At 34.0% G+C, this 26,438-nt stretch overlaps 1 protein-coding gene across 11 annotated transcripts in view; it reads left to right on the top strand.

Annotated features, from left to right (window-relative positions):
* The window catches only part of CCDC102B (coiled-coil domain containing 102B), a 142,443-nt gene that overhangs the window by 14,001 nt on the left and 102,004 nt on the right, over positions 1 to 26,438 (top strand). For all 11 annotated transcript variants that reach the window (XR_014952843.1, XM_085571885.1, XM_085571882.1 and 8 more), the window contains 3 exons: positions 1,505 to 2,125; positions 3,900 to 4,108; positions 8,559 to 8,667. Coding sequence is in view for 10 of the 11 variants with exons in the window: in XM_085571885.1 (XP_085428011.1) it covers positions 1,517 to 2,125; positions 3,900 to 4,108; positions 8,559 to 8,667 (927 nt within the window). In the remaining variant the exon portion in view is untranslated. The remainder of the gene's footprint in view (positions 1 to 1,504; positions 2,126 to 3,899; positions 4,109 to 8,558; positions 8,668 to 26,438) is intronic.

The raw sequence follows: 26,438 nt of genomic DNA, 5'->3' as shown, positions 1-26,438 counted from the left end.
AAGCTCTTGGAAGAAAAGGAATTACCACAACCCAGAAATTAAATTAACAACCAACTACAAGAGTTTAATATTTAGTTACTTTGGCTCTACTGGGCCTCATACAAGTTGTGGGGGGTAATATCTTTGTATTTTTGATAAAGGTTATTCAAATTAAATTGCTGGAAGTAGGTCAAGAATCAAGAAAGACTCAACCTTGATGAAGCTTTGGCAGCAGCTCTGCTACATCTGTGTAGTGTTGTGAGGCTCGATGGTACTACACCAGACAGTGATAATGAAGGAAATTGGGAGTCCTTCATTGTCCTTTTCCTCCTCTCATATCCCTACTCCACTGGAACAGCTTTCCATAAGCATCTAACAAATAGCAAATAAATATCCTGGAAATCATGGAAGAGTTGAAAACAGCTGGAAAACTGGAACAAAACCTGCAAAAGCTTATATTCAGTTGAAATGAGACATAACTGACTCATACTGCCAAAACTATCTACTCTTCAGTGTTTTGTTAGCAGCATTGGCCTTCTGTGTTTCAAATGCAGGTGTTAGCACTAATTGCTGTAATATTTTTTTTACAAATGGATATTGCAATATAAAAACAATTTATTTTTTACTTCAAACAACTTAGTCTTCTATTGAAGTAGCAAGATTTTTAGGTTTGTTTATTTGTCTGAATTTTATTTATTTGGTTGCTCTGGTTTACATAACCAAGATGAACAAAGAGATATAAGTGGCCTGTCTCTACAGACTGTCCACATCAGCATTTTCTCAGCACTGGAGTAGAGAAGCAATCTCTGTGAAACTGATTTTCTTCTGGGTCAAATAAGTAGTAAATAATCAAAAGATAAATAAGGAAAAAGGATGTAACAAGATTTTCCAGCTGAGTCATACCACTATGAGGTAGCCTGTACAAGAATAATATAAGAATATACTACCTGGAAATTTTCTGGAATGCAGACAGCAAAATAAAGCCCCCTATAAAAAAGTACTTGACTTTTCTCTTGGAAAAAAAAAGAAATCCAAAGGTCACAGGGGTTTTGATAATATTTTTTTTCTTAGGTATGCAAATTATAAGGCAAGTTTTGCCTAGTATGAAATTCCACAGTTTGGAAAAGAAGGCAAGTTATTTGTGATTGTAGTTCTAGACAAATAACTTCCTCTTACTAGATATTTAAAATATGTATTGATTTAATTCAATATTTCCTTGAGCAAAGAAAGCTTTTGTCTGTTTTCTTTAGACTCAAATATTTTTGAGAGCACTATGATTATTTAATGACTCTTCCTTTGCAAGAAAATCCTAGCCAAGTAATAGATATGTCTGTTTATGCTCTACTCAAAAAATATTACATAAAAGATATTTGAATAGCTATTTCTTGTTGATAAAGTGCATCTCTAAAACATAAGCAGGATCATTAACTCACTACTACAGCTGTAAAAACCTCAACTTTTGAAGGTTATTCATATGATATAATTAATTAAAAGCTAAATTAATGTCTGTCTTTGTCTTTTTTAGGAGTGAAATTAGATGATGAATCAAAGCTTAAATCTAGACTCCATTCAGAAACAAATGGAAGAGACAGAGTTTTTTGGGAGCCAACCAACACAACCTGATAAATTAGACAGATGTTGTCAACCAGGTGACCATCTGTTTCATTCAAATCTTCCATCTCAAAGTTTCTACCCAAATTCACTTAATTATGCACATATGCATACAAGTTACAGCAGTGATTGGGAAATTTTTGAAGCAGTAAAAATACAGGAACTGGAGGAAGTCAAAGCCAGAGCTGCCCAAATGGAGAAGACCATGCGCTGGTGGTCAGATTGCACTGCTAATTGGAGGGAGAAATGGAGCAAAGTTAGAGGAGAAAGAAATAAAGCACGAGAAGAAGCAAGACAATTGAGACTCAAACTAGACAATGTCATAAAAGAGCTAAGTGAGCTTAAAAAAATAAATCAGGATTTAGTAAGTGAGAAGGAAAACTTAGAAAATGGAACTGCTTGGAAAACAGAATGCCGTTGCTCAGAAATATCCTGTATTAAAAAAGACCAAAGCCTGTTAATGTTTCTGGAACCAGAACCTCCAAAAGACTTAACCAGAATCATCAAAATTCCTGGGGCAGAAGACACAAAGAAGGTAAAGAATGGGAAATATTTTTTTGTGGTTCATGAAGAAGTGACAAACCATGGATGTGTATGTAGAAATGGGATTTTTCAAGAATTTTGACCAAATTGCTGCCCAGTCTATTCATTAGCAAAACCCTTCAGCCCCCTGACCCCCCAATCTAAATATTTCTAATACAGAAAACAATTCATACCTTTGCACTGTGACTAGACATTTAAGGAACAGAGGCAGACTGTTATATCCAATAATTTACTATATTGGTTTGATTCTGTGTCATATTTTATGGTAACAGGTTACTTCTCTTGTCTGAATTAATCATGTTTTGTATACTTACATTCTTTATTCCCTCCAAAAAAGCATATTAGGCTCTTGGCTTCTAAAGAACCTACTATCTAAAATCACTTAATTCTCCCCAAACTTCAAAAATGTGGGAAGAGGTAAGGCAATTCTTTTGCAAATTTGCAAGCATTGTTTAAACAGCCCCTAGCTCTACACAAAAGATCCAGCTATAGTCATCAAAAATTGAATTATTTGTTCATGTTTAACTATCTCTAATTCTGTGCCTTAGAATGCAATGTATAGTCTTCATAGACATCACCATGTAAAAACTTTACTTGTTTTCTGATAGATGTCAGTCTTTGTAGATATTGGTAATTTTTTTCACACATTGCAGGAAAATGCTTTTCCCTGCATTGTTGAAAATAGGAGAATTTTTACTGCAATTCAAGGGAAATTGCCAAGATCTTAGATCTAAATGAATTCAATTTGGAAATTTTACTCTCTAATGCATATTAACAATATTATATTGGTGAAATCTGAACTAAAAAAAAATGTAATGTTAGTAGCAAAAATAAATTTTGCTAAAAAAGCAATGCCTTTCATATTTTCAGGCAGACAAATGTGCCATTGGAAGGAAATACCACAAAACCTACTTAACTATTTTTCCTTAGTATAAAACATTTTCTTCTTGAAAACTGAAACTTTGTATGTGAATGGGAAGCTGTCTTATCTTTTCAATGGTTTCTAGTATTTTCTGATGTAAATTTTGGGCATTCTTCTAAAAACTCAAAAGAACAAAGTGATATGGAAGAGGATTGTCAGTAAACTGCTAAAATGAAATTAGCTTTGAAACAAAATTCTTCAGATATAGTAAATTGAAAACATTTCTAAGGGAAACTTGTTTATAAGAGAAATTTAATCTTCCTCAAAAATGTATATTTTATTTTTATTTTGTTTCCTATTTTGATATTAGTTTTTCTTATGTTTATTATGTAAAATCTGTGTGTTCAAAATAGATATCTATATACTTTGTTCCTTATGTAAAACTTGTATAAGCCTGCTTCAACACACTTTGCATAAAATGTTTGAGTTCATAATGTAGATTTTCTCAATATATTATTTGTATAATATTATGGATATGTATAATATATATGGATAAATTGCATTGCTGGTTTTATTAGTTCCAAGATTCTGTCTTCACCAGAGTTATAGCCAACAAAAAAGAAATTGAATATATTTCCTTAGTAAAGACACATTAAAAATATTTTGGATACGAAGGTTGTCATTACAGAAGCTGTGAGACATCATAAAATGACAGTTATTCAAATATATTGACATTTTTGCATCTTCTACCCATATACAATCCAACTAAGAGGTTACCTATTTCCTATTTTTCTCCTATGGTCCTTAAATGTCTAGAAGAGGCTTGGTAGGCCCTGCTGGAGCTATGTTAGACTTTTTCCTTAATTTATTTTTTTTCTCAGGTGTCATATTTTTGTTTTCTCAGGATGTAAACAAAGACCAAAACAATGACAATAAAAAATTCACCCCAAATCCTCCTGATTTCTTCCCCAATGGACTTCCCAGCATCTATTTGGAAGAACCTAAAATAAGTTTGGGCACTACAGCTAAGACAACAGAGAATGATTTAATACATGTGTCAGTCTTAAATTTGCATTTGGCTGAGATGAGGAAAATCTTACAGAAGGAGAGAGAGTAAGTGCAAAATATATCCTACTTTTGGAATTCTCATAGAGGGGCTGAAGACAGTTTCTAAAATAGATATGGTAACATTTGCATTTATATGTTCTAAGCTTTATTCATTACTATTTGCAAGGCAAATAGAAATTAAAGAAAACAAGAATTTAGAGAAACAATTTAGCATAGTGTTTATTGTTTTCTTTGGCTTGTCTGTCATTTAAATAAGAGGTGTTCCATACAAATATATAATTTGGTATCAATGCAGTGATATCTAGTGTATGTTATGCCCATTTATTGGAGTCCTTTTTTGCATAATAACTAATTTTCATATACTCTACCAGCAGACTTTGAAAGAGTCCAATTGCAGTATGACAGACTGTTTTTGAATTCAAAATATATGTATCAGCTGTAAAATGCTGTTAACTTCTTCACTTATAGCAAAATCTCTGTTAAAAGCCAGTAACAAAGGGGGAGTAACACATTTATTGTACACTTATGTAGCATATCAGATTTGCCTGACATAAATACTAAATGTACATTTTGGTGGCCTAAAAGAAGTTTTATGTTGTATAAATAGTCAATATTTAGAAAGATTGAATCTCACTATGAAGGCTTTTCAAGGAAACATGCAGAATGTGATGTAGTAGCAGACTTCTGGCTGTAATTACAGGTGACCGTAATTCCAAAATCAGTTTAAGTTAATTAGAAAATTAAAAAGAAGAAAATTCCCTGTCTATTGCAAATATATTCAACACTTTCAGTTCAGAGAGTCTGTAATAGTAAACTGTGCTGAATTTCCTTCCTGTCAGTTTATTTCATAAGTGTCATGTAGATAGTACAAGTCTGAGGTAAAAAATACTTTCAATTCCTAACTAATATTTAATGTGTTTTGTTATATGAATTAGATAGTTGTAGAAAGCATATAATAATTCAGAAGATGGCCATGCTCTTTCTCCTTCAAAAGTATTTCATTTGTCTGTGGAAGAAAATATATATATGTGAGTTAGGAGACTGATGTCTCACATACCCATTTTTCTGGGGTTGAAAATTTAGGGTATTTCATCAGCAATCACAGAATAAATATATATATAATAATTTTCTTTTCGAAAATGGATAATTTTTCAGCTCACTTTTAGTCACTTCTCCAGCAAAACTTTAATAGGTTTTGGTTTGTCTGTTTGTTTATATGCCTCTCTAACCAATTTTTAGCTGTACTTCACAGAGGCAGATTTTTTCATTTATTTATTATTTTCACTTATTTTTTTATTTATTTTTGAAAAATTTCATATTCATTTGTTTTATACTGGGGTATAAGGCAATAAATTTCTTGGCACACAGTAAGAATTGGGGCACATCTACAACGTGCAACATGTGGCAATGCCAACCTCAGGCAGCAAAAATGCTCTCACCAAGCAGTGATTTCCACATAGTAGCAGGGATTGGTATAACAACTCCCTCTCCAGGAGGGCAACATTTCCTGCATGCGGAAAGCAGAATATATACAACTTCTAAGTATGAAACAACTATATTTAGCAATGCAGACAGTAAATAGCTAGGAATAATGTTACTAGGATAAGTATCATCATAGTCACCAGTCTCTTGAGATAGCTAATGAATCTCTGTTGAAGCAGGCTGTTACCTGCTATCTCAGAAAGGGTTGGTTTCCACCACTTTGTAGAATAGACTGATTTTGCCATATTTCCAGCTTCAGATTTCCAGTTTTCTCTCTTAGGTTTTATTCTTGCTCACGTCAGTATTTTTACTCCTGTATTCTGAAGTTGCTAGTTATGACTGTCTCAACAATCTCACCCCATTTGCATTTTTATTCCCCTTATCCTTTGTGGCTCTAGCTTAAGTACTTTCTCACAGCTTCTTTCTCACAACTTAGCAATTTTCTCAGTGAACTCGGGCCAAGAACACACAGCTGTGTTGCATCAAAAGCAAACAGATAATAGACAGCTTGAACCCCAAGGCCAAAGGTTACTTTAGCAGTCAGTATGATCTCACTGGTACAGCAGAGGACTTCTCAGCAGCTTCCTGGTTTACATGCAGCACCCTGAACTCTGACTGCATTTTTTCTAGAGTCAAGTTAGCTTATGCAAAACCAGTGTTTGAATTTCCCCCTTACTAAGTTACCTGACTGGTAACCTTGGTTTCCTAACTTGTCTCTCCATAAGATGTTTTGCTTTTTCACCCTGAGAAGGCTTCTGCTTTTTGCATTCTGCTTAGAGGTATCATCAGTAATGTTGACATAGCCTTATGCACACAGATCAGCCTTTGCAAAGGACAAAAAGAAATAAGTTCTAAAACAAATAATGAAAGTAAAGAGATGAAAATTTATGTTTTGACCTTCAAAAAATATCTTGGCTTGGGTTTGCAGTGTAAAATTTCACATCAACATCCTCTACGAGGTACTAATGGCTCACATCAATTACACATTTGAGGTCCATTAACATAATGGAAACTACAAACCTTATGAGTGGCTCATCATTTTGCATAATCATTTGCTTAAAAGAGCTATCTTTTGTCATCTTTTGAATCAGTGTTCTCATCTAATTGTCTTCTAGTTTTAAGATGGTAATTTGTTCTGTTTTGAACTTAAAAGTGTTTATTTCCTCTAAAACGAAAAGCCCACAAACTAGTCCACTGCTAGTTGATAATATCAAAGAGGAACTGCTTGAGACTGGCATAGTCGAGAGCATAGACAATAAAAAACATAGAAAATAGATACAAAAGTCTCTGCCTGAACGACAAGAAATCTTTTTTTTTTTTTTTTCTGCAATGATCACTGAACACTGGTACTGGTTTCCCAGAAAGGTTGCTGAGTCTGCATCCTTGATGACATTCAAAAGATATCTGGACATGGTCCTGAGCAATCAGTTCTAGGCAACCCTGCCTGAACATGGTGTTTGCAACCCTCTCAACCTCAACCATTCTGTGTAATTCTGTGATTTAATTAGATAGAGGTAAAATATCTTGTTACAAGAGCCATGAAGAATGCTCTGAACTTGATTCTTTTATCTAGTAGTAAGCTGCTTCTGATGTCTGCTATAGTCTTTCTTCCACTCTGTTTTCTTTATTTAAATAGTAAACTTTATGTAATCAGAATAATTTATTTCAATTAGTGGTATCAGAGGGAGCTGATCTCACTTAAGAAGTACTGTAACACAAAACAATACTAGTGTCTCCTAAATAAGCCAAACATACTGTACATTCCTCATTACCTTTTTCAGAATAGACCATTTCTGAGGACTTTCACTGCATTCAGTACAGTCAGTAGGCAATATTTCAAAGTATTAGAATGTCATCGTTCATGTTTTCACTTTCTACTGTATTAAATGTCCCACTAAGAATTCTCTTAGTTCCACAATGAAATATCCCATTACTTTGAAAGAAAAACTGTTGAGTTGAAGTGCATGAAATACATCTTGTTCCACTTTGCTTTGTGAATAATGGTGTTTATTTTATTAGTGGAGTTCTAGGTGTTTGCTAAGATAAGCTGTGCCATATACTAAATCTAGACAGAAAAAGGATATCCCTGATTCAAGAGCATTAGGTTTAGTTATAAAAGAAAAGAGAAGCATGTATTTTACTATAGTGGATTACTTCATTAATGTAGCTGACATTGCTTCCAGGACCTGAGTGAGTCCAGTCAGTGGCAACTTGCTATCTCTGTGCAAGCCTTCAATCTGCTGCATAGAAATGCCCCAGACTAATTCCATCAATATGCTTTGCTTTAATAGGTGAATATTTAAACCAAACATTCTAAAAATATAGTTCTAGTAAGCCCAGCAAAAACTCTTTTTAACAAAGATTGAAAAATTCTGCTGGCCTCCAGCAGTATAGAAAATAACTACTCTGGCACACAACACTTTCTTTAATTGCCAAGAATTCTTTTCAACTATTTCATATTTTTCTCATTGTACAGGCATAGTACTTCTGCACTAAATAATATGTTTTCTTAAAATTCGTTTATCATTTTCTTCATGCAGCAATTATTTTTTGAAACATGAAATATACATATTTTTATATTTTTTTTAACATTTAACATCAATCATCTTTGGTTTCTGATCTTTATAGTGTATTTTCCCCCTGTATACGTGTGTTTAATCTGCTGTTTATACTAAACACAAGTGATGTAATACATTTCTTTAAGAAACTTGTGATAAATTAGGTGGCCTGAACCACTAACTGAAGTTAAATTTTGTCCAGGTTATCCCAAAATTTTATTTCATTTAAAGTTCTAATTTTGTACTACTAGATTTCTATTTTCTCTTTAATTATTATTTTTGGTGAATCTTTTGGAATAATTATGCGATGATAATATATGTTTATAGAAAAGTCAAGACATAACATTGACAAAGGCAGCAGAATTTAACTCAAGCTATGGGAAGGAAATTCAAAGTAATTTTTGTTCTGTCAGCTTCCAAATTGTGCAATGCTAAATTTTAAAATACCTTTTTAGAATGAATGTATTTCTGGAGAAAGAAATGGAAAAGATGGAAAACGAATTATTTCTTTGGAAATGGAAATATGAAGAACTGAGACAAACCAAGCTGGAAAGCCTGAAACAGGTATGTTAGCAGTACATTGTAATCACATGGAATAAAAAAGAAAATTTAGACTTCTGATTTCCTGTGCTGTAACTAAGAGTATAATTGTGTCGGGATTTTATGAATGTGATAAATCCACCATTTTTTGATTATAATTCTGTGTAGCCACATGGGAAGGACCTGGTGAGGATGTGCGGATGCTGCCATGGCAGCACTGATGCTCAGGAGCTGTGAGAGTGACATTGGGATGTTCTCCATAGGTTTCCAGGAAGGGGCCAGCCAGAGGAGGCAGGTTCTGGTGCCCCATACCCATGTGTGGTGAGGCTGGTGGTCTCGATGTAAAGCAGTGTGTGATCAGGGTCCAGTGGGGCTTGTGTTCAGAGAGGAAGGGCCCATGTGGGGTAAGGGGATGTTCAGGAAAGCCCTCCCACCCTTCCTGTGAGGCTGGAGAAATAGAAGAGTAGAGGTGTAGAAACTGCCCGAAAAAAACGTGTTATCCCTCTCAACCTAGACGGGGAAGTAAGGCTGAGCAGGATCAGAGAAGGCAAAGAGGAGATTACAGGATCTTCACAGGGACACAGAGATAAGAAATTCTTAACCATGTGGAAGGGACAGCCACAGGCTGTGACTGTGAATTTCACTGTGAATAGAAGCCCTCAGTAGGGGGGCTGGAAAGGTATGTTCTCCAGCTACTGGAGGATGGCTCTTTTTCCAGATCTGCACTTCAAAAAGTTCAAACACCTGGTAGTGAAGTAAGAGAAGAAAGCCAATGACTTGTGAAGCATCAGAGCCGGCTTTAACACACACCATGCATTAACATCAGGAGAAAGCAGCAAGTGGCGGTAGTAGGAGGCTTGCTGCTGTGAGGATAAAAACCCCTATGTTCTCCAGTTGCTTTTTTGAGGGTTATGTGGCTTGCTGTGGGTTGGGATCCAAAACATTGCAAAGTCCAGTTCTTTGACTGCTGTGCTGCTACTCATCCTGATGGACACCCACTAGGGGCATATTTGGAATGATCATATAGCTCTCGGGTTGAGGTCATCGGGACCCAGGTCTTGTCTCCTTGATTCTACCAGCTAGGTAATATAATGAGTAGACCTTTGAACTAGAAAAGAAGGCAATGAGAGACTACAGACAACAGTAAAATGAAGAAGAGGTGGTCAGCTGGAAAACTCAGGTCACAGGTTGATAGGAGAAAGAAAGACTTCAGGAATGATAACAAAATGTGAAGGGACACCCATCTCAAGTGTTGGTAAAGAAATGCACACATCCTAGGAAACAAGCAGGGAGAATTAGAGCTGTATGTGGCTACAGAGCTACAATATTGTTGGAACAACTCAAATACTGTGTCAAGTCCATGTAACTGGAGTACCTGTGAAGGACTTCTAGAAACACTGGCAAGGAAGGGCTGAGGCAATGGGAGCTGCCCTCAGATCTATAAGCAGCTCAGTTCTTTTGAGGTTTCCAGAAGGATGGGTGATAATCAGACTTGTGAACCTAGGATCAGAGGACAGGCCAGTGAGGGTGTCATTGTAGTTGGAGCTTGTTACAGACCACCTAACGAGAAAACAAAAAAGTGGTTTAAAAGTGTTTAAAGAACACAGATCTCAGAGTTGTAAATCCCAGTTCTCATAGCTGCTGAAATCAAAGAGATTTCTACGGGGTTTCAAGAATAAATTATTGCTGAAGGCCAACAAGTGGTGATGAATAACTCTGTCTTCTGTTGACTAATATGAAGGAAACTAGCTGGGTATGTGATGGTGAATAATTTCCTCCTCCATGGTAACTTTGAAATAGTGGTGTTGTTCACCCTGAAAGAAGAAAGGTGAGCAGCAGAGTACAGACCCTGAACCTTAAGGAGGGCAGGATATTGTCTTAGTCAGGGAACTGCTGATAAGGGTCCCATGGGAGGCAACTCTGATAGGTAAACAAGAGTCAACCAAAGCTGTCAGATCTTGGAGTACAACAATTTGTCCTAATTGGAGTACAATTATTTGTCCTAATACTTGGGAGAACAGGTAGATCCGCCAGGAAACTGATTTAGCTCAGCAGGGCACTCATGGTGGAGTTCTGATGCCAGAAAGCAATGTACTTTTACAAAGATCAGCCTTGAAGAAGTAATTTAAGAACATTGCCTGATTGTGTCAAATTTGTGTTAGGAAATACCTGTTAGTTTCAATCTGCATTCATAGCTAGAAGAATAAAAAATATTTGTGTTGCAGTTTACAGGTTTTATCTTTCAGGACAATGGATAGAGGACCTCATTGATCCAACAAAACTCAAAATATATAACTAAAAATAGATAGTGAATTAAAAATGTCCTATTAAATTAACATCTCAGATTTTGAATAATGGAGGGGGATTTAATTACTTTTCTTTCATGTTCTGGAAAGAATTGCAATCAGTCTATTAAATTTCAAGTTCTACTTAATAGGTGATGCATATGCAACACAGCAGCAAACTAACATCTATCTTTCATATTTCAGTTCCTTCAGATTTTAGTTCATTATTTTCTGCTTGCTCATTAAGTAGGATTTTTATTATACTTGTGCAAAACAGAGGAAGTCTAGGTTTAATTAATTGTTTTGCTTAGGAAATATAATCTTTATAAAATGCTTTATGGCACTGTCATACAACAGGAAATAAAATTTTTCTGAGAATTCATTGGAGATAGATAACAAAATTTATGCATTTGCATGTCTACATATATGTGTTGTGCTTTTTTCTTGGGAACATGCGCAATTGCTTTAATTGCTAACAGGAGGTGATATTCTGAGCATTTTTTTAATCTTCTGACATTTATGACATAAATCTCATATTTAAATTACAGAAAAACACTGATCTGGATGAATCTGATTAATTTGAATGAAATTATTTATGTCAGTGGAGGGGGTTTCTGTAAGTGGAAACTCTACTGAAATAAACCAAACCTTGTGTGTTGACAACACAGATGTGAATATTACTCACTATATGTTAGTGCTGAGAAATGGATGCTGGAACAACAGACAAGATTTTTGAAAAATTTGGAAGTGAAATAAAGGAAAGTGCAGACATGTACTGCGCTAAGCATGGAATCTGATTCCAATATAAATTTTCAATATTAAATCACAGAGGAATTTCTAGATTAAAAGCAGATCAATCATCAAGATGTAATCATCTGGATTATTTTCATGTCCTTGACTAAATTATTCTGCTATTTCCTTTGGTAGATTTCCTAACAATCCCACCCTGAATGTGAAAAAAAGTGCTTGGTTTGCAAGCAACAGTGCCACTGCAAATTAAACCATTTTTAGGAATGGATAGCTCTTCTAGTCATTTGGAAGTTGGAGAAATTTTGAGGAATGTTAGAAACTTCACAGCTGCCAAGACTTGATTATTAGTACTCCCAGTAACTAATCTTTCTTTTTTTCATTAAAAGACAAGTATTTACTCAGTTTGGAATAAACTAAATATGGAAAGCCTTGGTGATCTTGCTGATCGTCATTTTAATATATTATCCATTTAGAATCAATTTGGAAGTTTTAAATAAGTTTTTAAAGTATTGAGTTAATTTAGAAAAGTAGTAAAGGGACAATTTATGATCATAGTAACCATGAGCACTATAGGCTGCTTTGTGTGACACTAACATTGATCTTGACTTGTTTAGTATTAACAGGTACAAAAGAAAGTTGCATTTGGTGTTGTAACTGATAGTTTCCTTTTTTGTTCTAAGAATTCTGGTCACCCATTAAAAGATGTAAAATACTTTGTTATTTTAAAAACAGGAAAGAAATTATTCAGTATAAAATTACACTAATTGTATTTGCATGAGTATCTACAGAAAGGCAAAAATTGTTTGTAAGGCTGTTGAGTAAATAAAGAGTATTGACATTAGATATACTTGGGTTTAAAGTAAACTTTGTTGGAAAGAGTGGGAATCTTTAAGTTCTCTGAAGAACTAAATGAAATTTTTTACATCCATAATTTTGCTTCTTCAATGTCCCCAGGAATGGGGTAACCAATTTTTTCAGATTTAGTTTAGTTTACAGCTCAATTAACCATCAGTCTGAGAAAAACAAAAAGTATGTCTGAGTTTGATTAGTTAGGTGTGTGGACTCTGGAAAACAAAGCAAATCCTTGGTGTGTTGCTGTGATGTTTGTAAACACAGAATTGGAGTGAGTGAGCCTGTTGAAGTTTTAGGTTTTAGAATGATCATATTATCTTATGTACAATAAAACATTCTTGTTTATACTCGTTGCAAATCTTCCTCAGCATTTTATATCCATCTTTATAAATCCTGGAGGATGTGTTTTTCTTAAGATGGACATATTTACAAAACTATGCTGAAAGTGGAAAAATGCATGTACTACTATAGTCCACTGGTGTGCACTGTAGACTTACAAATGCTACTATAAGCAGTGCAAGACTGTGTTGTTTAAAAGAATTTTCAGTTAGCTGAAGTACAGAATTTACTCCTACTCTACATTATTTAGTGCTTTGGTAGTTAATGAGGGAAATTCCTATCCCAGTTTGTGGGATATGATGCAAAAATTACACTAATTGGTACTTAAATCTTTTTGTGATAAAAAATATACCTAAATAAAAAGGAAAACAAGCTAAATGAGCATTTTATATATTTGGCTGAGACATTTCTGTTCTTCTTTTTTTTTAATACAATTGAAAGTAAGTCACCAGCTATTGATTTTGTGATAGAGCCAAAAAAACCATTTTTAAACATTTTTTAAAATAAATGTTTTCTGTTCTCTCAGTATATAAATGTTTTCCACTATATTACAACCTATGTATTGCTACTTAGGAGCATTACTTTCTTTAAGAGATTGTGAATGGCTCCCTACTTGTTGTTCTCAGATAAAGGAAGCTCCACTCATGTGAGTGAAGCTTCTGGATAAATCAAGTCTTCTCCTATCACTGTAAATATTTAGATACTTTTTAAAGTGGAACAGCCTATTTAGAGGCTCAGGTAGATCTTGTTAAAGACTGGATAATTTTTGCCTTCTCCAGAAACCTTTATTCTGAAGTTACCTTATAGTGTGAAGGTGCTACACAGCTGTTTACCTGAAATTACTTCTTTCATTCACTTAGTACATATTTGAAATAGAAAAAGTGATACTCTTATAATCTTACAGAAAATTTAGATACATATAGTAGGATCATCCATTCTGTCACATACTTTTCACCTGACTCAAAAAAATGCCTTCTGATTGTCCCCTGAATCCTGAAGAAAGCAGAATAATTATCAAACATAAACCAGTAGCCTGAATGGCTGTACTGGCTCCTGTGAATTTCTTATCTAAGATGCCCAGAAGTGTTGAATACTCTGCATGGCTATCATAGGAACAAAATTACATACAAAAAAAATTTATATCGCTTTTATGGAAAATAGGCAATAGTCTATTTTTGGGTGCTAAAAGAGTTTTTATAAAGTTTGATATCAGAAGCCTCAAGGCTGAGATTTAAAATATCATTAAGCAATTTTCTGTAAACAACATCTGAATTACTTGAGACTGCAAATGACTTCATAGAATGGAATCTTGGTGCAGTTAATTTTCCTGTAATAAAGTCTCATTTGTTTTAGACTAGATCTAGGATTTTGGTGTTCCTGTGTAAATTACAACAACTAACAGGTGGTTAGAGAGTAAAGAAATAATTCTTTATTGTTGCTTCAGCAGCAATTCTTGCAAGGAGTTAACTATTCTTTCCACTCTTTTCACATATCAGGTCCCCTTTAGTATTTAGTTTTATCTCTGGAAATGATGTACTTAATGTTCTTAGTGTCCAGCATAAAGTATAATCTGTCATGCTGCCTAAAGTTAAGGTTCCATTTGATGTTTATTTTCCCACAAATCTAATTTGGAAAGTGCAGGATAAGTCTACATTTTCATTGACTTTTTTGCTCAGACTGGCTTCTGACAAGATATTTAAACTCCATTGAATTATATTTGCCAATATTTTCTCTGTCTTCATTACACAGTTTGCATTGAAAACACCAAGCAAGACCAGGATTATTTATTGTTTATTTTTTATTTAAGGACAAGTGAGAGATGAAAAATCATTTCTGTGAGAAAGCATGTTCAGAAGAAACGTGTGGGCATACTGAAACCTATTTCTGCACACAGATTTTCTGTGAAAGGACCACCATGCCTAAATGGTACCATTTGAGGAGGTTTGTTTAGCCTGTTGTTCTGACACTGGCAGAAAGTATAATTTGGTGGTTCAATGAAGATGAGGGAGGAATGTGCAAATGCACACACTTATAGATATGTGTGTATTTGTGTGTTTGTGTGCATGAAGTGATCTTGGTCTTAGGGATTAGTCAAGATGCTCATTCCCAGAGCAGGGAGGTTGGATCTAGATGATCTTTGAGGCTCCTTCCAATTCAGGTCATTCTATGATTGCATCTTTAATGAAATAATTGTTCACAGTTCTGATTGAAAGGCCCAAAATTATGACAAAGTTGCTTCTTAATAATGTATTAGTGTGATCAGTTAACCATATGGCTCTCAATATCAGAAATTAATTCTTTGCAGTGTATAGTTTAAAAAAAATAAACCAAAAAGATTTTTAATATCTAATTTTTAATAAATGTTTAACTGTCCTGAATTTACCTTTTGGTATTATATTTTAGCATTAATTTATTTGTTAAAGTAAATATTTCTGCTCGTGTGCTTACTTGTCATTCATCAAGATAAAATCAACTTGGGCTGAAATTACTTGAAAAAAGTAAGAAACCTCTGAAGAATTAAATGTAACAACAGGTAGAATGTTTAAAATTGATGACATTAAAGGTATTTAATTAAGGACATAAGCATTTTGCTCTTAATGATTCAGTGCTTTTTTTCTACTCTTACCTGGATAAGGACTAACCATCTAATTGGGGAGGAGGCTCGATTGGAAAAACAGCCTTAGATAATTTTCTTCCATTTTAAATCAAAACTTTCACATTGGTGAACTACTGCATATTTGTTCAAATAACAGCATGAGCAATACCTGGAAGTCAATGAGAAATCTGCTGATGCCGACGAACCTTTGATCAGTTCCTAAACTGTGTAGTAGCAGGTGATTAGGAATTGTAACAGAAGATTCTTCAGGGACACTTCTAACTTCAGAGTACCTGTATGATGTTCTGTTGTAGGTATGGCTCAGGTAAATCAGAAGACATGCCATGTAAACTGTAAGCAGTAGAACCATTGCTACAGACACTTTCCACCAGACTGCTGCTCTACAGAAATTATTTAATGCAATTGTTTATCTAGACCAAACCACTAAAGTATATTTCAGGTTCTTACTCTGAAAGGAGAGCTGTATGGAGAAATGTCCTATGCTATGTTTACCTGAACTCTGAGCAGGGCAACACTTTTAAATTTCTTTGAACAAGTTATCTCTTCTATTTCTTGAATCCTGTTGAACTTACAGTTCAGAAGGGAAAACAAGCTTGAATACTGGTTTAGTCTGTCCCTTTTAGCAAGGCTGTTGATGCATAAGGAGAAAGCTCACTGCATCAGAACATGGCAACTTTTGGAATCTGGTGTTTTATAGTGCAATTTATCTGCACTTTAAATAACATTGATGTAATAGTCCGGTATTCATCTGGGAACCTTGATGCCATTTTAATTTTCACATTACATCAAATCAGACTTGCAAATTTTAATTAAATATGTTGGTATGGATGCTTTTCTTACAGAAAAATAATTATTACAAATAGTGTGGTTTCACACTATTTAGTATTCTAGTAATCTGACATGTATTTATTTGTAGAGACCTACAGTTACAGAAAACATCCTATTCCCAGCATCCCTTGACCATTAATCTGAAAAGTCAACAGTCATCTGTAAGATAAGTGAATTTGTGTTATCCCTAAGTTAAATGTAGAGGCTTTGACTGTTGCTTTCATTTTGATGTGTTTTTTTTATGATTCATTAGCAGTTATATTAAAAAAATGTAGTGTAAGTTTAGTTAGTATATTATTTTCCAAGCTATCAATTAGAATTCCTATGATATCTTTAATATTATTAATTTGATAATTTTGTATTAAAAATTAAAATTGGGTTGAATAGTGTTCTGATCTGCAACATGTAATACCCATACAGTTTAGGAACTTCTTGAGACTGAGCACAATTCAAACTTGTTTTGGATGTTTCCAAATCATGCTGACCATTATCAATTTTTCTGTTTCCTTACAGTCCTTTATTTAGCTATATGTTTTGCTCAATTCCACAATATAAAGTTAAGATGGAAAGTTGGCTAAGAAATTGGTTGTAAGCTAAAGAGTTATCAACCTTCTCTACAGCGAATAAAACTTCACAAACAAACAAATAAACAAACATATTACCCATTGCACTATTTACTCTTGTTTTCCAGATGATTTTCTACATGTCTGCATTCATCTTCTTATGACCAGTGCCTGTATTTTTTGAGGAAGGGTTGTCATCTTCTTTTTACAGTATTTATTAGAATCGCTTATGGCATATTCTATTTCCGAAATTAATTACTGATAATAACTACATAAACACACAGCAGTAGATAACTATTTGTAGTAACAGGAGGCAAGTTTTTATAGTCTGGACTACAATTTAATTTCTAGGCTGTTTATTTGTAAAAATAACAAATATAAAAATTACTTTCTGTAAATTATATATAAATTTGTATTGCTCTGAAAGTTAAGAATGAAAATTTAATTGGTCTGGTAATTTCTTTCCATAGAATAGGAGCTCATTTTTGCTTTCATTAAAGTCTGTACATGTATTTCTACTCACATGCAGACAAATCTATTTTTTATCTTGCTATTAAAAAGAGGTTTTGCATTAGTCAGTCTCAGGTCTCTCAGGGCTTAGTCTGTGTTTCTTATTTTGGGAAGAGGTTTGTTGTATTAGGTTTGACTAGGAAAAACAACCAAAAATACACATACATACATGGTTTCCTCCCCCTGATAAGAACACTAGTAACAGAAGTAAGCTAAATGCAGATCATAAAAACTCTTAAACTGGGAAACTTCAGTCTTGCAACAATACTTGGATGAAAAGGAAATTAAGCAGATTTTAATAAGAAGTTTCAGGTGTCATTAGAAAAAAAAAAAGAAAACTATTCTCAGCAGGGGCCTACTCCACCTTCTTTTAAAATATAACCAGAATGGAATTGAACTTTTCAGCACAGAGTAAGAAGTCCTCCCCCCATTCCCTCCCTCTGATAAAGCTGTTAGTGAGGAAAATTAAGGGGTAAAAGTTCCTGCTTTGCTTCATATTTTTCTTGCTTAAGAATGCCCAAAATCATCTGACCTTTGAGATTTCAAATTACATTAGGAAAAAAATTAATGTAATCCTATGCCTAAAACAATCTTTGCCATTTACTTAGGATTTTGAATGCAGTTTGTTTATTCTACTACCACTGCCACCCCTTCTGTGTTGTGTCATAATCCAATCAACTATAAGAAAAGCAGGCTACTGTTTGTAAAGTAAACAAATCTACCCCTTCATTGTAAATGTCAAGAGCTCAAGTTTTACCTTGTTTGTTAGTGAAACATAAATATTAAAGTATGTTTTTATTCTTTTACTTTTAATTATTTTAATTGACTTGAGCTACGGTTATTAGATCAGTTTATTATTAGTTAATATGGGAATTTTTGCTTGTTTATTTCCTGTATCAAAAATTTGACCTTACTGTGCAAGAGGAAAGAGTAATTTGTTCATACATTGGAATTCCCCCTCTCCACATGAGTGATGGCTTGTCAAGCTTTGAGGGTTTTGGTTGGTATGTGTCCCTTATAAATTTAAAGCAGTATTCTCTAAGAAATTAGCTGAAATGTGAATTGTTTCCTTGAATGGGATAAGGAAACATTTTAAATTCTCCTAGAGAACACTTTAAATTCTTCTAAACCACCGTATAATGTTTGTATAGATTAATCTTGGTTAGAACCCAAATTACTATGTTCATCTCTAGTCAAAAAAAGGAAAAGTAGTTTGATAATTTAGTCATGTTAGTTCCATCAAGAATATAATTTCCATTTAGGAATACAGCAAACAGTATCTTGTACATGCCATTTTTATGTAAGGTCATGATTATCTAAGCACCAATATTTTGCTAAACACAACAATAACAAGAAGATAATTTCAAGAGCCTGCAATAAAAGGTATGCTGTAAAAGATGACCAGTGCATTCAGCGCATAAATGACTTTAGATTCAGTCTCTGTTTCTAATTATGGGAAATACAGAAACCATATGAATCTGACTGTTTTTTTAATTATTAAAAAAAAAAATAGCCTTCAAGTCAAAGGCTAGCTAAAGGATGCCTAACATAAAAGTTATGAGTAAATAGTAATTGAATTATGTTGGAACCAATGCTTCAGCTTTTGTTTCTGCAGACAAGAATTACTCTGAGAACTGCTCTCTTCAGATTTATACAGGAAAGAGTGAAAATTGTATGACTTATAGGCAATTTCCAGAAACTGGGAGAACTTTTGGAAGTGGTTAATATTAAATAGGCTAGAAAGGAACCCAAATAGAAAGCTGATACTGAATAGTCTGAAAGACCATAACGAAAGGGGACATTTAGTAAATTTGTAGACTCAAATTACTGAAGTAAGCTAATGAAGCATCTTTTTGGTGCAGCTGAGTAAGTTACATAGATGTTGGTACATTTTATACCATGGTGTTACTTTTGAAACACAGCAACCTGTAGAAGCAGGAGGGATATAAAACTGAATAGCAGCCAAAATGAGAAATACAGAGCAGGAGAAATTGTGAGTGATGCTGACAGAAATTCTGGAGGTGAGGTTCTTTGCTCCAGACAGAGAGAAAAGTTTATCTTATGTGGATGCCAGCCTGGTCAGGGAAAGAAAAACTACAATTGTTTCTCATAGTGGCTTTTGAGAATTTTTAGGGAGTTGTAGGAATGTGATAACTTGTTAGTATAAACAATCTGCAGGTGGTGTTTTTCCACTTTGTTTTTCTGTTCTTTTCAAGGACGGTGTGTGAGAAAGATGTTTTTATTAACTAGCCAATCAGGTAGAATGTATCATATCAGTCTATGTAAGCTGGAGAATCCTTTGTATTAAAGCTTCTTTTTCTCCTCTTGCAATTTGGTCTCTCATCTGTTCTTGTGTCATTTTTGGAACAAGGGTGGCAGTCTTAGAGTTGAGAAAAAGAGAATGCTTAGAGGTGCTGTTGGAATGGGACTAGAATTGGGGTGATCTAGAGCAGCCAAATGGTCTGTACTGAGGGTCTCTGTGGTGTGAGCCAGAGGTGAGGGTCTTAGTCCCAGAGAGATATAGAAAATAAAGTCCTTCTACTGTTGCCTATATTATAATATAGTTATAAGGTCTGCATTAAATTATTTATGGCTTGGGTATATATAAAATAAGAGAATATGAGTATTTGTTTCTAAACAGCAGTAAAGGTTTTAAAGGAAAAAATTATTTTATGGACAATTTATTATTGGTAATTTAATTGTAATTAATTTTTTATTTTAGCAAGTAAATAGCTCTCACCACATTCATCTTATGGGAGAAGAGAGGGGAATGTCAGGGAAATTCTGAAAAATTCCCAGTATCTTGATAGATAGGATATTTCTAACTGAGGGATAATCTTAAACCAGCTGTAGACAAAGAAAGAGGCATTAGTTATTATGGCAAATTTTTCAAAATTTTGAAGGACCACATTACCGATTTCATAGCTTTTTTCTTAATTTAGAAATCCAGGTTTTCATTTTTCTTGCAGGGGCATTTTTTCTAAGATGCAGCAAACAAGTTTCTAGTGGTGAAGGGGCAGTTACTTCAATGTCTCCTTATGTGGCAGCAGCAGATACCCACAAGTATCTCAGAGTGTTCCCAGGAGTTCCTCAATGATCTCTGAGAAGTTGCCTGGAAAGTCAGGACGAGACTTAAACCAGAGCACTTCAACTTCAACCTGGAGAATATACTCACTGGGGTTTTATCTAGGCTACTTTGAAATTCAGTCAATGTCAATACAATTGACAAAATTGATGGATGGTTCTTACTTAAATATTTTATTTTGAGGTAGACAAATATATGACCTGCTAAATTTTGGACAATATGAGGGCCTCCCAACCAGAAATGGTGGTAAAATATTGATATATTTATATTAGCAAATATGAGACAAAGCTGCATCAAGAATATGAGAGATGAGGCTGATACTCTATTTTAATTTGAAAAGTAGGTGAAGATGTCAAGGTTTAGTTTTTATTATTTTACTGTTTTCACTAGTTCAATTTCCATATAGAAGATGCATTGCTTCTCATCAAATACATAAAGTGTACATTTTACAGTGAAATATGAAGGAATCTTTTTTTTTTTCTGTGTTTCTCTCAGCTGAAACGCACTTTACTCATAACTAACAGGTGTTTGTATGGACTGGTATGATAGGGTATATGTATGGAGGTTTGCATTTTGAACTGTTTAATTCAGCTCTTCAAGATAATAAATACATGGCTCATTTTTCATGTGCATTAGGGATTTGGCTGATAAGGACACGTGGATATGTTTAATATATCATCTGGCTATAAAAACAAAAATATCCTTTTTGTATTTGCTTGTTTTAAACAGTGGGTGAAAGTCCCTTAGTTTCCAAGACAGCCTACAAATGGTTTAACATTTGGTTTATACATCAGTAGAACACTGAGAATAGAGCAGCACAAAATGTATCAGAAAAAATAATCACACTCTTATTTGTTTTTAAATACTCATGCAAACATTCATGCTTTTCTGGCAAGCCTATAAGAATGCCTACTTGACAAAATTGTTCTTACATCTTATAAATGTCAGATTCTTTATTTATATTGTGTGGGTTTATATCTTCATTATAACAGTCCATTCTAGTTTTAAATTTTTTTCCTCTATAATTTTCAAAGTTTTTTTTGATGCATGAAAATGTTGACTAAATAAGCAACACTGTACAGCTTGGTGGACACTGATAGTTTGGATGTTCCTCTAGTCTCAATCTTGTTATGAATTGGGATTACAATGAGGAAGGTTAACATAACCTGCTAGAGCAAGGATGTTGGTCCAGATGGCCACTGTTTCCTACCTTATCCATTCTGTGATACTGAAAGAAACTTCCAGTATTTGTTTAGTCATCTTGTTTAGTTTTTCCACATGAAAAATGTAAGTATTTCTTGTTTTAAATGAGATCAAGTGCAAAAGCCCTTCATAATTTTAAAGTAAAAATGAGTGCATGATGTGTTGGTATTCTTATTACTGATCTCAAATGTTTAGATAGGTAAAGGTATTTCCTTGGATATATTCAATTCTTTACAAATAATTGGTGAAAGTAGAATTTTAGATAAGCATTATGGATCATTTTGTATGATAGACATTGATAGAAAATTTGTTTTCTTTGAATGAATATTAGATTCTCTTGAACAGGAGGTGTTAATTTTAATGTAATACATGGTCCATATGAAATTGAACTCATTCAAGTTCAAGAAACTGATGAAAGCAGTACCAGATTCAGATGGAGAGAAAGATCTGTAAGATCAAAGGTAATTTTCTCCACCTGACTATGTTCCTATTCCTGAACTTATTTATGCCTCTCTTCATATATTATTTCTCATTGTTGCAAAGTTTAATGCTTAAAGCTTTTTATATATCTATGGACAACTTCTATTTCTGAATAAATCACTTCTTTTAACTAGTCACATACACAAAAATGTTTTCTCTGTACAGACAAGGGAAGAGAAAAAAAATACTGGTAAATCAGCAACTTTACATTTAATGTCAGCATAGTGCAATGATATCAGCTTGTAGCAGACTTAGGCATACGAGTAGAACCAAGAGGAAGAAATATTTGATTACTAAATATGCTGGTGCTAGGCATTGTTATGAATATAAATATTCATTAAAAAGTTCAATTTCTTGCAGGGCTTGGTGTCTCAAGACACTGTCAGGCACAATAACATTTATCAAGCTTTCAGTATATTTGCTGATGAACTAAATGGTGTTCTTGGCAGACTTGCATACAATAGGAAAAAAACAGAGTAAAATTTTTTTACTGTATTGAAGCATTTGTCAAATAAAATGGTAGCCAACATTTGCATACCCTTTCCTGTGCAAGGAGTGTTATGGATTCTGGCAGTCTTTGACTGAACCTTTTAGGTGAAAAAAGAAAAAAATTCTAGAAAATGTCAGACATACTAGAAATAATCATTGCAAAACTGTCCAGTGTCACACATGCTAAGTAATAATTTTGCTTGCCAACGAACATCACATGTGCATAAAGTAGTCCTGATCTTGGAAGCAGGAAACTTGATGAGTTTTCTTTAAGACCTTAGGAGCTTTGGCAGTTTTCCTCATGTTCTTACAGACTTCTAGTAGTAGAAAACTCAAAATTAAAAAAATAGCCTTGATTTAAGAGAACCAGATTCATCAACATAACTATTTTCTTCTCTTTCTCTAAGGATGCTACTGGCTGTATGAGTTTTTTCCTGATCCTACAACACAGAAGTTTTTTCTCCCAGTTAAGCTGAGAGACGCTCTTTAAGCATTTGATACCATTTCTTTTAAACCACTGATAAAATACCTTCAGACCCTGTACAACTGTTACAAATGGTAATGATGTCTCACAATGAATTAAATGCAGGAATGTGATTCTTTTGCTTGATCTTTAGGCAGAGCTTGCTTTCAATTCATTGGATCTAATCTACCTAGATGCCACATTTAAGGAAGCTGCATGTTTGCCATTCCTTATAGCAGCTGAAGCACATTCCATGCTTTGGAAGTTGCTGACATCTCATAAATTACCACTGTGAAAGAGCAGATTCTCTGTCCTTGCATTTCTTATCCATGTGCAATAATTTGAAAAATGATTGGTAAAACTGCACAATTTTTGAGTTCTTGGCTCTGAAAAGACTGTTGGATATGACATTTTTTGAGAGACAGTATTTCCATCTGAGATACAGAAAAGGAAAATTTGCTTCTTGTGCTGAGTTTTCTGAGTAACTATGGGGAAGAAGTCTGCAAGAATCAAATTCACTTGTGACTTCATAAAATTATTTCAATCGGTCTTCTTTATTAGGAGGAATTCATGGTCCTTAATTCATAATCAACTTGTGGCTTATTAAATTTTCAGTGTAATATACCCCTTGCTTAAATTCTGTAGAATAATTTACAGCATAGATGAATGGAAATTGCCTTCTTGCACAATACAGCAAGGATATCAAGAATCCTGAAAATATGTGTTCATTTATCTTGCTTTGTGACATGAAAAAAGTCCTGCATTGTCATTTTAAGGACAAAAAAAATATTGATTTTAAATTTTCCTTTTTGGTCTGCACAAATTGAGGCAGATGTTTTACATTTGTACTAGAGTGAGGAGGCCCAAGGTCACTATTTTAAACAGGAGTTCTTGCCTCTCTGGGTCACACATCTGTAGGCCTCATCCAGCGTGCAGGCAGATTCTGAGTATAAAGACAGATAACATTAGAAGCTAATGATTTGCTGTTGTTGTGTAAGATTCAGATTGAAAAATAAAAAAAATAATAAATAAAACACTTCTATTCTCAGCCAAATCAGTTTTTATTTGAGATATGTAGATAATCTTTCATGGAATATGCTTTCGGTAAAGAAAATAACAGTTTTGTAGAAGAAAAATGTTAGAGGGAGAATTTCTGGTTGGATTGGCGATTTTTGATTCCTGACGTCAGTCAAGTCATATCAGATCAAAAGTACAGTTTTTTTTTCACATAATGCTTGCATTCTACCCAACCCTATTTTAAAAACATCTTTTAAAAAGCTGAAGATCATAGTTCTCTAAATACACTTTCCTACCTTTTCCAAGTTTTATAGGAAGATAAAAATCTTGGAATTGGAAGAGTGGAAATTCTTCTGCTTACTGTCTGAAATCATGTTGACTGCTAGATTTCATCTTCATCATCTTTTTGCATTCATTGCACCTTAATTGTTGCCCTTTAACCTACTCTATCTTTTCTTAACAAAGGGGAAGGAGAAAAATCTTGTTTCAATAAAACTTTTGGAACCTCAAGCACTGTTATATTGCCTTAAACTAAAGCATTAAGATTTTCCTGCTAATGAACTGTTTAAGGTGGAGTTCCTTTTTCTGTGCCTGTTTTTTTCAGGGTTCTGCCTTTCATGTTAGTCACAAAATGGTGTAGGTTAGCTCTAAGATGTAATTATCCAGTTTCAAAAGGTCAGTAGACTGTACTTCATTTTCACCATTCACCTTTGCAATTATCCACTTCATTGACACTACCTTGACCTCATTCTATGCTTCCACCATTATTCTGGACTTCCTATTAAAAAGTAAAATTCAGTGCAAGTCTGCACAGATATTTTATGGAGAGAAAATATTCACATTTTAATGGAAAATTAAAGATCTCAAGTTTTTTTCACGTTGCATTTTTTTTGTTAAGCTTTCACATTTCATTATAAATCAGAATGTGGAATTTCACACAAGAGCATCATATAGAATGGAATATTCCTGTGGCTGCTTCAGGTTAGCTGTCCACTCCGATTTTGTGCAACCTGAGCCTCCTTGCTCACAGAGCAGTACAAGAAGCTGAAAATGTCTTCACTTTGTGTAAGCACTGCTCGGTAACAATGAAAATTTCCCTCTGTTATCAACATTATTCTAATACTAAATTCAGAACATAGCACTGTACCAGCTACTAGGAAGATAATGAACTCCTATCCCAGCTGAAATCAGGACTGTTAAATATGTAAATTTATCATAATTGCATCTTGGCAGAAATGAATTGAAATTTTATAGACATAGGTAAATAAATTTATCTTGACATCAGATCTTCATGTGATAGTCATCTTCTGCTTAATTTCTTGATGAAATTCAGCCTTGGATGGTTTAGTGATTTCTCTCTATGTGATGTCTGACAAAAATGAATTTTTATTGATTAGTGTCAACACTGTGAAAAGGTAAACTTTCAGGTTTAGAATGTCAGCTGAGTATTTTGGTAGGTGCTTTGTAAGAAGACAGGGTTTCTCATGTTCTGGAACTTTCATGGATACTTGTAATAATAAATAAGCCTGAATATTTATTAGGAAAAAATATGAGGCTTGTGATTGTAGTCCAGTAGAGAGTATTCAAACAACTTGCATAACTTTGGTGAGGGAGAAATAATATTTGCTGCTAAATAGGAGTACGTTATTCCTTAATTTCCAACTATGGTAGAGAAATCCAGTGGATAGATTTTAAAGACCTCACTGGGAACATGTGAGCATCAAACATTTACTTGTGTGTTGGAGCTAGCAGCTTGTGGTTTATCACTCTGGACCCGCTCTAATACTTTGGTGACCTGTGCCCAATACTGCGGGCAGCGCTCCAGGTGAGGCCACACCAATACAGAGCAGAGTGGAACAATCAATTTTACTGTCCTCTGATCATCTGAAAGAGCTTCTTTAACTTTATTTGGTTTCTAATTGTTTTTATTTACTCGGAACTAAGGTGGGTACAGGCAAGTTTGCAATTTGGTTTAGCTAGAGAATGACATTGGATCAGAATTATGTTTCTTTTATGCTGTAATAGATCGTTCTCTTTGCTCTACATTCATTATTTGCCAGAAATTGATTTTAGAATAAAAGTAACCAATAGAACTGAAAAAGCACACCTCTATTGCTCCTTCCAAAGCTTTGTTGGCACAGATATGCTGTTTCTTCAATGAAGAAGTGTCTGACAATGTTTTTAGTTGCCATTTTTATCAAACCATCAATTTTAGTTCTCACAGAACTGAAAATTGTAAAAAGCTCTTAAAATTTTGACCTTTTTTTATTATATTAGCAATTATTTTATTTTTTTCATCTCAGTTAAAAGAACT

Source organism: Lonchura striata, chromosome 2 (genome assembly GCF_050655825.1).
Source record: "Lonchura striata isolate lonStrDom1 chromosome 2, ASM5065582v1, whole genome shotgun sequence".
Classification (NCBI taxonomy): Eukaryota; Metazoa; Chordata; class Aves; order Passeriformes; family Estrildidae; genus Lonchura; species Lonchura striata.
The sequence above is the reverse complement of the archived record's forward strand: the minus strand, read 5'-3'. Positions and strand labels throughout refer to the sequence as shown.